This window comes from Felis catus, chromosome X (genome assembly GCF_018350175.1).
Source record: "Felis catus isolate Fca126 chromosome X, F.catus_Fca126_mat1.0, whole genome shotgun sequence".
NCBI classification, from domain to species: domain Eukaryota; kingdom Metazoa; phylum Chordata; class Mammalia; order Carnivora; family Felidae; genus Felis; species Felis catus.
The window spans coordinates 71,309,749-71,322,802 of NC_058386.1; the positions used below are offsets into that span (position 1 = coordinate 71,309,749).

The 13,054-nt window shown below is 36.1% G+C and overlaps 1 protein-coding gene across 3 annotated transcripts in view; it reads right to left on the reverse strand.

Annotated features, from left to right (window-relative positions):
- CHM (CHM Rab escort protein) overlaps positions 1-13,054 on the reverse strand; it is a 265,730-nt gene that overhangs the window by 111,757 nt on the left and 140,919 nt on the right. For 2 of the 3 annotated variants that reach the window (XM_004000686.5, XM_019824049.2), the window contains one exon: positions 3,126-3,203. The exons of the other annotated variant lie outside the window; for it this stretch is intronic. In XM_004000686.5, the coding sequence (XP_004000735.1) occupies positions 3,126-3,203 (78 nt within the window). The remainder of the gene's footprint in view (positions 1-3,125; positions 3,204-13,054) is intronic. 3 annotated transcript variants of the gene reach the window in all.

A 13,054-nucleotide genomic window follows, 5' to 3' on the forward strand; every position in this document is an offset into this window, starting at 1 on the left:
AATACAATTATAAGAGAGTGTTATGAAAAACTGTGTGCCAACAAATTAGGCAATCTTTTTTTTAAGTGTATTTATTTATTTTGAGAGAGGGAGAGAGAGAGAGAGAAAGAGCAGGGGAAGGGCAGAGAGGGAGGAAGAGAGAGAATCCCAAGCAGGCTCCACACTGTCAGCACAGAGATCGATATGGGGCTCAAACTCACAAACCATGAGTTCATGACTTGAACCAAAATCCAGAGTCAGCCACTTAACCAACTGAGCCACCCAGGTGGCCCACAAATTAGACAATCTTTAAAAAAAAAAAACAAATAACCCAGGTAAAAAATGGGCAAAAGACATGAATAGACATTTTTCCAAAGAAGACACACAGATGGCCAACAGACACATGAAAAGATGCTCAACATCATACATCATCAGGGAAATAGAAATTAAAACTACAAGGAGATATCACCTCACACCAATCAGAATGGCTAAAATTAACAACAGAGGAAACAAGAAGTGTTGGTGAGGATGTGGAGAAAGGGGAACCCTCTTGCACTGTTGGTGGGAATGCAAACTGGTGCAGCCACTCTGGAAAACAGTATGGAGGTTTTTCAAAAAGTTACAAACAGAACTACCTTATGATCCAGCAACTGTTTTACTAGGTATTTATCCAAAGAATAAAAAATACTGATTTGAAGTGACACATGCACCCCAATGTTTATAGCAGCATTACCAACAATAGCCAAATTATGGAAAGAGCCCAAATGTCCATCAACTGATGAATGGATAAAGAACAGATAAAGAATATGTGTATATACACACATGCACACACACACACACAATGGAATACTACCCAGCCATAAAAAAGAACAAAATCTTGCTGTTTTCAATGACATGTATGTAGCTCAGTCAGATAAAGACAAACACCATTTGATTTCACTCATATGTGGAATTTAAGAAACAACATATGAACATAGCAGGGAAATAAAAGAGACAGGCAAACCAAGAAACAGACTCAAGTATATGGTTACTAGAAGGGAGGTTGGAGGATTTAAACAGGTGATGGGCATTAGGAGGGGATTTGGTACACTGGGTGCTGCATGGTTAGTGATGAATCACTAAATTCTACACCTGACACTAATATTGCACTTTATGTTAACTATCTGGAATTTAAATGAAACCTTGGGGGAAATAAAAACATTTATAGCTTAATGAAAATAACAGAAAACAGAAAACAATAAAATTTATATTGACTCCAGTAGATCTGGAAGGTTCACCTTGACAGGGGCTTAGAATGAATTAAGATCTAGAGCCCTCAGTCTATCTTGGAACACTGGCTAACTCCTGAACTTTACATTTACAGATCAGTGTTTCTTAGTGTCATCTAAGGAGCACCTATATTAGATTCTTTTGGGGTGTTCCTCAAAACTGCAAATTCCACGGCTCCATTCTAAGCACAGTATCCAATTTCACTCTGTGAGGGTGAGGCACAGAAATCTCCTTTAAATAAACAAAACCAAAACATGTTCACCTGGTGATTCTCAGGCACATTAAAATTTGAAAATTACCGAAGTTTGGTCTTTAGACCCTTAGTCCTCAGCTCTCTGTTGCAACTGAAATCTGTAGCAGATCATAAAGATTTCCTCTGTTCAAAGTCTATAATAAAAACTAAGTCAATGTTAAGGTAAATTAATGCTATTATTGTACTAAGGTATCCATTAAAAAGAAACAAATAATATGAGCCATGTAACTTTTTCATGTCACTAAGAGCAACAGGTACACCTGGAAGGGACCCCAAAAAGGTAACAGGATCTGAGTAAATAAGTACGATATAAACAATTCATTATCAGGCTTTCCATCATGGGAACACATTCATGCTTCAATATGAATGTATAAGGAAAAATGACTCTAAGAGGATTAAAAATTCCTTCATCATCCTCCACAAAGTAATTCATGACCCAGAATATGAATATCCTGGGTCTTCAAAGATAGATTTTTCAGGACAGATTATCATTTTTCATTTATGTAGTACCTTTGCATTAAGGTGCTAAAAGTACTTTACAAGCCTTTAAGCTGTGTGTCTATATCTTATACTAGAGAATTATTTTCTAAAGCAAAGTCACTGCTTAAATATTACATGTTTTAGACTTGAATTTCTCTCTATGATATCTCAAAATACACTGGTGTTATTAACTAGTCTATAAGAAATTATGCCACTTAGACTATACAAAATTACTGTAAAATTAAACAGCTTAAATTTTATAGTTTTAAGCTTCCTGATGAAAATATTAAAGTATTTTATGGCCTGAACAATACTATTTCTTTATATACCCCTAAAAAAGTCATACAAGAGATATAGGTTTGTAGATGCTTAACACGTAACTAGAAATAAAAATACATAGCAATTTAAACAGCTCCTAAAACTTCATCCCGTTTTAATGTAAAACCTAGAAATCAAAGACTACTACTTAGTGTAATTCAGACAAGAGTGTATCTTAGTAACTAAATAATAAATCCTAGAAAAATATAATTGAAATGTAAAAACATAGAGATAAATACACATTCTCAGCATTTTTTAAAAGCACGTAAATTCTTATTTCAATCCTAAGCCAGTCTGCAGGCCTAAAATGATTATAAAAGAATTTATCCTCAGGTAACAGGTCAGCATAGTTTAATGACAACAATCTACCTAAAAAAAAATCATTAAAGTGTCTTCTCTTGGGAGTGACATGCATTATCAGCAGAGATTAATTTGATGAGTCTTTAGGTGAGCTCCATTTTTAAAAATGCAATAGCAGAGGGCTTTGTTGTCATCTGATAAAAATCAATTAGAGGAGGTAAGGCCACAAGGAAAACTAACATCACTCACCACCCACCCCGGGAGGCTGAAATGATTTGTCTTCCAAGCTTGGATGATCAGGAGCTGTAGTTACATTGCAGGGAAATTAATTTAGTTTCTCTATATTCTGAACTTTCTTTGTTCTCGAGGGTCTAAACACAAATTACTTTTAATCAAGGTTGATATGTTATTAATGCCAAGGACGATCTTTGAAGAATCATGTTTTTTTTTTTTTTTTAATTGACTTTAGCATTTTTCACCTGTGCTTGGGGTGTGGCTATAGGAATGTAACTTATATCATCCTTACTTTCTGGATTCTTTGTCCACAACAAGGCACTGGACTGAATGGCGAAGACAATAGATTCCACCAAACACAGCACACATCCTGGGAATAGAATAGGAAAGTGTGAATTAGGATTCTTGAATTGAACATAAAGGCAGCATTATTTTCTTTTAAATATCTTACATTTAAAACCTGATCTTACAGAAAAAGGATTTTGATAACTTGTTATTTTCTCTGCCATGGAATTAAGAATCCCTCAGAAGATTAGTAATTTTGATGCATCAAGAGGTACTACTGTTAATAACACAATGTGCAAGCCTAGAGTTATGACCAAGCCAAAAGCGTCCCTAAGCGAAGCGAAGCTATTCCCTCAAGCCACCTACTAACTTCCTAAGATACAAAGGCTACAAATAGCATCAAGGGGTAATGTATGAAACCCCCAACAGAAGTGACCACAGAGAAGTGTTAAGAAGGAAATAAGCAGGGAAGACTGTGGGAGACCCCTGGAGATTTTGCTTACCATAAACATAAGGAAAACTACATTGGAAAATGAAAACTAGAGCAGTAAGCACATGAGTTAATGTTGCAGAAGTTCTAAGGAGTTTGCTGATCTCATGAATCTAAGGGCTTGGATTCTGATGTCCACGTAGGTACAGGAGACGCCTTAGGATCCAAATAAGGCAGGGAGTAGAAAATGAGATATTCTCTCATAATGTCTTCATCCTTAAAGGACTACATTTCAGTGAAAAGGTGATGGGGGGAAAATCCACTTACTATAAGAGGGAGAACACAAAACCTGTTTTATCTAAAGCCTTGAGTAGAGGAAAATTATACCTCTGTATTTATAACCAATGGTCTGTCCTCACACAGGTGGGGGATTTGAAATCGTACCACATGATCCAAGAAACCCTTAATAAAATACCATGAAAAGTGGCTCTGAATCACTAGTACCTCTAGAGACTTGGTGGAAGCAATTGCTATAACTTTCTGGAGTGATACGAGGCCACATGAAATTACCACAGATAGAGTCCCCTTTTGTTGAGTTTATAATCTAGTATTATACAACAGATGAAGAAAAATGCCTTACCCTTAGTGAGAATTAACTGACTCAACAAATGGTTTGGGGTAGCTGAAATATGGGCAGTCTTATGGGGACCGCACCCTCTAACTGCACAGTTGCCTTAACCTTTCACATTGTACAATGGGATACTATAAGCAAATTAAATGAACTCCATCCTTATCTATGAACATAGATAAATGGCAAAAACATAAAAATTGAGTGATAATAGCAAGTTGGGGAAGAATACGTCCAGAGTGATATCATTTATAACAAGTTTCAAAACTTCATCTGCAAAATACTACTATATATAATTTATGGATACGTATATATGTACTAAAAGTGCAGATACATTTAAGGGAATTACAAACACCAAATTCAAGATAGTAGTTATCTCTGGGAAGAGAGGGAGTAAAAGTTACCCCAGAAGTTTCAAATGTTCAAGTTTCTTAAAAAAATATATTGAGAGCAAATATGACAAAATGTTAAGATCTTACAAAACTGTGAACGGTGATATGGGTGATCTTTGTGTTATTCTCTGTACTTTCTGAAGTGTTCTTGAAATATTTCATAATCAGATTATAATGAAAAATATAAATGAATGATAGAGATAAGTGGCATTCACTATATGGCATAATACTTCTATTATCTTTCTAAATTCAATTCATTTTAGTGAACATGACCAAGCTAGTTAGGTCAGGTAACAATTTATTCTGCTATAAGACAACATAGAATTTTTTTTTCCATTGAGAAATTTAGAATACAAGAAAATGCACATTAGAGCAAGCAAGAAGAATTTCATGTGCTTAAAAACCCTTTAGAATGCAAATTTTACCCAGGACACTTGCTGCAAGATAGTCTCCTTTCTTGCTAATCTTGTTCACCAGTCACATACCAAATTATAGAATGATATTTATTAATTGTTCAGGTATACCTGGTACTATTTGAGACACTGTACTCAACAGACCCTACAGTGGGTTAGAAAAAAATCATCTATTAGACTGTTTAGCTATATTTCCCAGGCAGTATTCTACCTCCTATTGTTGGTAGGGGAATAGTGATACAGGGATATTGACGTGATTAAGATAATCAGCCCAACCTTCACCATTAATTTCCTGCTGATACTAAAAAAGGCCACATGCACATGACATATTACTGGCACACTAAAAATAAATAGGCTAAATTAGGCTAAGGTCCCAAAATGGAAAATCAAGTTAAAAACTACACAATCAGCATTCTCATTTGCCTGGGGATATCTTTTTGTTATGTATGTAGCAGCATCAGAGTTTCCAAGTTCCTGATAAGCAGCTACAGTTGAGTTGTTACCAACTGACCTATAGTTTTTCATTTCAGTCATACTGGTCCATGTTTTTACACACACACACACACACACACACACACACACATCAATTACCCCCCTCAGGGAAAAACAATTTTTAAATATCTTCCCACATTCCAAGAAAAGCAGGGGATCGAGTTCAGAATCAGTAAGAAGTTGTATAATGTTAAAAAATCAAAATATTAGGGGCATCTGCGTGGCTCAGTCGGTTAAGCAACCGACTCCTGATTTTGGCTCAAGTCATGATTATCACCATTCGTGAGTTCAAGCCCCGCATTGGGCTCTGCACTGACAGTGCAGAGCCTGCTTGTGATTCTCTCTCTCCCTCTCTCTCTGTCTCCTCCACTGCTCATTCTCTCTCTCTCTCAAAAAATAAATTTAAAAATTTTTTAAAGATTCAAAATATTATGTCACAGACTATTATGGCATTATCAAAAGCATGAGAAATCCTCTTAACTAAAATTAAGGGTAATTTTTTACAAAGACCTGCTTTCATTATATATTATACTATGAAATACATTTCTACTTTAGTATATATTATCAAGTATCCCTTTGTTTGAAAATTAATTTCTATTAAGTTTTAGGGTAAAAGAAAGAGGCCTCTGAAAAATACAGTTAAATATAAAATGAAATAGAGGCAGCTATAAATTTATTTTAGTAAGCAATCAACAAATTGCCTGGTTTTCAACATGATTTAATTAATAGTGGACATATATAGAAGGAACACAAGAATGTAAAAGAATGTTAAGAATTGGTTTGTGTAGATGATGGTGAATATTACAAAGGAAGAAGTCCAATAATCAGATACAGTCAGAATCCAACCAATTTCCTCTTAGTTTTAAACAAGAACATAGGAAGTATTTTGTGCTCTTGGAAAGAATTACTTGATATCTACCATAAATTTATGCAACTGCAAAGTGTATAATTGCATATATATATATATATATATATATATATATATTTTTTTTTTTTTTTTTTTTTTTTTTCCATGCTGCTTCTCATTGGTTTTCCATTCCAGTCATGCCTGTTAGGGAAAAATATGTGTGGTTCACAATGATGGCATTTGTTTTCTCTCACATCTGTGTTTTCCTCACATACCTTTATGTCCAAGTGACAAAAACCAGTGGCTTTGTCACCAACTAGACCTCAAGACCTAACCTTTACTGCCCACATGCTTGTATTCACTGACCTTTGTCCCACATTTTTCCTTAAGCTCTTCTTTCCATCTTATGTCTTAACTCAAGCAAAGGGAAACCAAAACTACCCCTCATGCCATAGCGACTGCCCTGAGAACACCTCTAGCCAGCCCAGATCAGTTTGAGTGCAACCCCTGACTTACACCTGCACAGGTGGACTATGGAGTGACCTCTAGAATGACTGACAACTAACTACCTTTACCTCTTTATAATACTAAAGTCTCTGCCCAAGTAGAAGCATAAGCCTCATTTCCATTCCATACAATGTATGTATAGGCATGTTTCTTTAAGGCCCGTTTGCGACCTATGTCTGCCTCTACAGAGGATGACAAGTCTTCTCTAAATATTCAACCTTTTTTTTTTTAATTTAATGTTTATTTATTTTTGTGAGAGAGAGAGAGAGAGAGAGAGAGCGCGCGCGCGCAGGGAGACACAGAATCTGAAGCAGGCTCCAGGCTTTGAGCTGTTAGCACAGAGCCTGAGGAAGGACTCAAACTCACATGAGAGATCATGACCTGAGAATATTCTAAATATTCATCCTAACCATAAATAAAAGGAAACCATTCACATTTGCTCCAGGAGTCCTCAGGGCTTTGGAAGTTTCCCACGATCTTATTTGCTCCTCCCTTTGTATGACAACTTGCCTGGTCTGTGACTCACCAACGAGCAACCTTGTATTTGGTTAGTTTGAAAAAAAAATGCAGGGGAAAATGAGAAAATTGAAGAAAACAAATTTTGGCTGAGAGCTATTTGCTGGCAATGAGTCACTGAGGAAATACTGGTGGCAATCAGTCTCAGAAAAAACATGTGTGAGAGGCACAATACCAAGCAGTATTTTGAGAGCTGCATTTAAATCTCAAATTACAGGAGCACCTGGGTGGCTCAGTTGGTGGAGCATTCAATTCTTGATCTCAGGGTCAGGAGATCAAGCTCCATACTAGGTATGGAGCCTACTTAAACAAAAAAACAAAACAAAACAAAAAAACACACACTCAAATAGACATTTACATAGAAGTTAGGAAATAACAATTGGCTACACACAGGTCTTTGGGGCAAAAAGCCAATGACAACAATACAAATAATCGTCACAGCATTGAGTACTCACTATATGCCAAAAGCTTTAACATGTATTAACACATTGCATCCTATAGGCAGAGTTGTACAGACTTGGAAACTGAGGCAAAGAGAGGTTAAGTGACTTGCTCAAGGTCATTTAGTAAATGGTATTGCTGAATGAAAACTCAGGCAGTATGGTTCCAGTGGCTTTCCTGTTAAGGATCATACAAACTGCCTCACTGTCAGTATCATTTTTTTTTTTTTTTTTGGCATTATGAAAGAAAGCAACATGGAGTCAGATGGTCAAAGTTACTCTCTAATTCTTCACAAATTGCAAAGATTATTACAAAGAATAACAATTTCTCAATTTCTACACATTTTAACTCACAAGTACATGTTTATTCTCTATCTGTACATATTAAATGGATTATGAGTGCTTCATTTTGCATAGAACATAAGTTCACACTAGGAATAACCATGGAAATACTCACCTATAGAATATTTAGAGCAAATTATGAATACTTTTCAATCCATGTTTTAAGAGGTAATTTATAAAGTATATTGGCAAACTAGAGATTTGCAAATAGAAAAAGGCAAACACTGGGGCGCCTGGGTGGCGCAGTCGGTTAAGCGTCCGACTTCAGCCAGGTCATGATCTCGCGGTCCGTGAGTTCGAGCCCCGTGTCGGGCTCTGGGCTGATGGCTCAGAGCCTGGAGCCTGTTTCCGATTCTGTGTCTCCCTCTCTCTCTGCCCCTCCCCCATTCATGCTCTGTCTCTCTCTCTGTCCCAAAAATAAATAAACGTTGAAAAAAAAAATTTAAAAAAAAAAAAAGAAAAAGGCAAACACTTTACCATGAATTAATTATTTGGAGGTAATAAGGTTCCACAAGACATGTTTTTTTCCAGTGCATTAAATGGCAGCCTAGTGACCTAAGAGTTAACACAGCTTTAATGATGGACAATTAAGCCACCAACAACAGTGAATAATACTGAGATGCTAGTTATGCCCCAGCTTTGGTGTAATTCATACTACCCGTCCTGGGGTCTAACATAATGCCTAGTAAGGTAGCTCTGTACACCTACCTTAGGGTACTATGGGGCCCAGAGGCAAGCAAGTATACATTTTATGGGATTTGCCTAAAAAAAAAAAAAAAAAAAACAAAAAGAAAAACAAAACAAAAAAACTACAAATATACTATTTAGTATATTTGTAGTTTTTATAAAAAGTCACTACAAAAATACCTTTGAAATACTTTACCAAATGCTATTAAAGGTCTGTTAAAAGAGAATTCCAAGTGACCTATCACTGTACTTTAGTGACAACCCAGATTAAGTTGTACTGGGAAAGCAGAAGTTCATTTAGTAGTAATTAAGACAACTGAGCTTCAGTGATTGCATCTATGTATATAAAGTTCAACTGTTTTATTTACTTGTAACTATACTGAGACATATACATTTATCAGAGTACTATATTTAAAACAACATTGAGTTTTCTATCATGTTTATCCAGTGTCTGCTGGCCAGAAAGATGTATGTGGGGAAGCCTTCTTGTATGTATATGTTTATTTTTATATACTTAAATACACAAGCATAGTTGTAAGATATATTATGCAGCATATAGCATGTTTATGGGTTACAAACTTATATTGCATATTTATATTACATCATGTTTACTGGTTACATATTTATATTTCTCAGTCATGTGTTTACTTATACTACAATCCCCTTTTTTCCCCCTTCTTGGTATTTGGTATCTTTCCTCTAGCAGGAAGTAGGGGGAAGGGAAGTATTATTGTTGCTGCAGTTGGTCTGTCTCCTGGGAATGTGAAATTGGACAGCTTCATTCCTATTCCCCTACTCAAGATCCCCTCTGCAACTCAAGTGGTTGTCATCCAACTCAGCACAGACTTCCTATTGGCCCAGAACTAAGTGCTTTCTTAAGAGCAAGAGCTAAACAATAGGTAATGACTCCTGTAGCCTCAGGAAACAGTTATGTTCATAACACTCCCAAGCCACACCTCATTCCTTGGTATAAGTTCTTAGGATTCATTACCTATGAAGTTTTAGACTATTCAGCAAGACCATCAAAAACAAAAATTAAAAAAAAAATCTCAAATGAGTGGTCCATTACAACATGGCCTCAATGACAGTGATCCGGTATGTTCAAATTGGCAAGCCCTACCTGATATTGGTCATGGTGATAGAACCCAAAGGAACTTGTTTGGCAAGCAGCAATCACAAAAACTATATGGTCAATAGAAGTTAAGTGTATAATCTCAGTCATGATGTACAAATTATATAGAGATCATCTCTTGAAGATGGTTGTGAAATTAATGTGATAATCTATAGACTGAGATTGCCTAGGTGCCTATGTTGATTCCCCTTACTACCTGTATGACTTAATACTCTGAGTAGGAATATCTAGATAGGAGGGCACTAGTTTCTGACCTTAAAAAAGTTAACATGGACCTGGAAAGACACAGCACTGCTGATAACTCAAGAAATTATATGTCACAAGTATCTGAGTTCAATGGGGCATTTGATGCAAATTTCACACTCTTGGAAAAAGTTGTGGACAGATAGATCACCCTTTAGGCATTGCTGTCATTCCTGAAAGGCATAATCATCATGCTTATCTTAGAAAAAAAAACTGTCAAAAAGCAATACATAGCCTTCAGAAAACTCACTCTCAGAAATTGCCTCTATTTTATAGATCTAAGCCATATATCTAGCTTCCTCTGTTCTTGGTGACATTCTGTAGATGATATATTTTTTTTTCAGCTTTTCCAGCTCTCCTTAAATTTAACCTTCTATAGGAAAAGTCACAATAAAACTATGTATTGTATGACAGAAACAGATCTTCATTAATAACTGTACCAGGGACCCTAAATTAATTAGTATAAATTATAGAATACAAGTCATCATTCAATCTTTTTATTTTCACTCTTTAGTTCCCTTTATTTCTTTTGGGGGTGGGTGGGTGAAATGAGTGAAGGGAATTAACAGTATACCTAGTGTGATAAGCACTGAGTAATGTATAGAATTGGTGAATCACTATATTGTACACTTGAAACTAATATAACACTGTAGTTGATTATACTGGATTTTTTTAAAAAAATAAAAAATCATCATTCAATCTTAAAAAAAAAAAATAAAGCCTTCCAAAAATACTGGAAGTCAATTGATATGCCTGGGTCACAACCTAGGCTCTGTATCTACACTTCACATGTAGAATGGCTCCCCTGTATGGATGTATACCAGAAACCCTATGTTAACTCAATGATTCTCCAATATAGCCTATTGCAATCAATGGAGCTTTTGATGGAAAAGCACTGTTTCTGGACTATTCTTTAAATATACTATAAGCTCTTAATGAAACTGAACATTTTGGTCTGAACACACAGGCTAACACCTTCATGTTTTGTTTTTTTTTGTTTTTTTTTTTAAATCTGTCACATATCTACTTAACCAAATTAATTAATTTATTTATAGTTATAGGTTATTTATTTTGAGAGAGAGAGAGAGAAAGAGAGAGGGCACACACACAAGTGGGAGAGGGGCAGAGAGAGAGGGAGAGAGAAAATGCCAAGTGGGATCCGTGCTCCACGCTGAGCCTGACACAGAGCTTGATCTTATGACTGTGAGATCATGACCTAAGCTGATCAAGAGTCAAAGGTTAACCAACAGAGCTACCAAGGACCTCCAGGCAAATTTATTTAAAAAGAGATCTTTCAAACTCAAAAGAAAGCCCTAGGTTCAAACTTTTAAGATATAGCAAAGAAGTCTATAGTAAATCTACTTAGGCTCTCTGTGACATTTCTTTTGGTTAATTTCTTTTTTCTAACTCTTTCTCTGATTTGACATTCTGTACATGATCTATTCATTTCTTATATTAATAATTCTTATTTAAGTCATTGATCCACTTGCTGTCTAGTCTTCAAAACTCAAATTGTACAATACCACAGGTAAGTAGGCATCAATTCTAAATCAGGACAATAATATACTTTTATTTGTAATGCCCTTCATGACATATATCCAGTATAGAGTGGGTCTTTCTGAATGCAGACACAAGAATACCCAAAGCTAATGTTTTCCAAGGTCCACATAATAACCCACTTCATAGGTTGAAAAATATGTGCAGATCCATCTACTTAGAGATATGGTCACTTATGCCATTTTCCTGCCTTCTCACATTGTCTTATGAAATAATCCTCCAACTAATAATCTTCAGCTCAGTATTTTACTATCCAGAAGTCCTCAGTGTCAACTATAAATTGGGAAGCAGCTCAGTGTTACAATGCAGACTTTCCACAATCATTTTAAATATGTTAAAAAAAAAAACAACTGTAAACATTTCTTGGGAGAGCCTACTGTAAAAATCTCCCCATGCAAATAAGAGTTCATTTAAACCAGATCTTTTTCCCTGTGTTTAAACTAGATCTCTATGCATGACTAAATATTATCCCCAATCCCATTGGTGAGAGGACATTCTTTAAGTGGTCTTTGGTATAAAATCTTATCAAAGGCTTTCTGAAAATCTAAATGTTCACTGACTCCTTCTTCACTACTTATTTACCCCCTCAAAGAACCCTGTCAGATGGCTGATGTATAATTATCTTACAAAAACCAGGTTCTTTCTTCTTGTAGGTTACATGTTCAACAATTTCACCCTTTAGCCATTTATTAAAAAATTAACTGTCAGGTCAAATAGCCTTATTCTTCTATGGTTCCTGGGCTCCTTTTTTAAACTGTATACCCTCTATACCTTCTCCATACCCCCCAATCAACTGATTAACTGCCCCTCCTAGGGAAGGGCAGAAAGAGAGGGAGACACAAAGTTTGAAGCAGGCTCCAGGCTATAAGCCGTCAGCACAGAGCCCAATGTGGGGCTCCAACCTATGAAATGCGAGCTCATGACCTGATCCAAAGTCGGAGGCTTAACAGACTTAACCACCGTAGCACCCCAGACTATCTTATTTTAAAGGCAATTGGTTTGGGGCGCCTGGGTGGCTCAGGCGATCATGTGTCCACCTCTTGATTTCAGCTCAGGTAATGATCTCATGGTTCGTGAGTTCAAGCCCCACATCAGGCTCTGTGCTGACATTTAGTCACCAATACTTTCATTTTCCCCCTCCTTGGTTGGCATGTATCAATTTATACAGTGAAGTAATATGAAGGACAGTCATTTGTGTTAGGCAAATCCTAGGAAAGACCTGCAAGCATTCTCAATTCAAAGGTTAATGGTACTAACCTGGAACGTGATTCACCTAGGGCTATGTATAAAACTGGAATTGTTGAATCAAC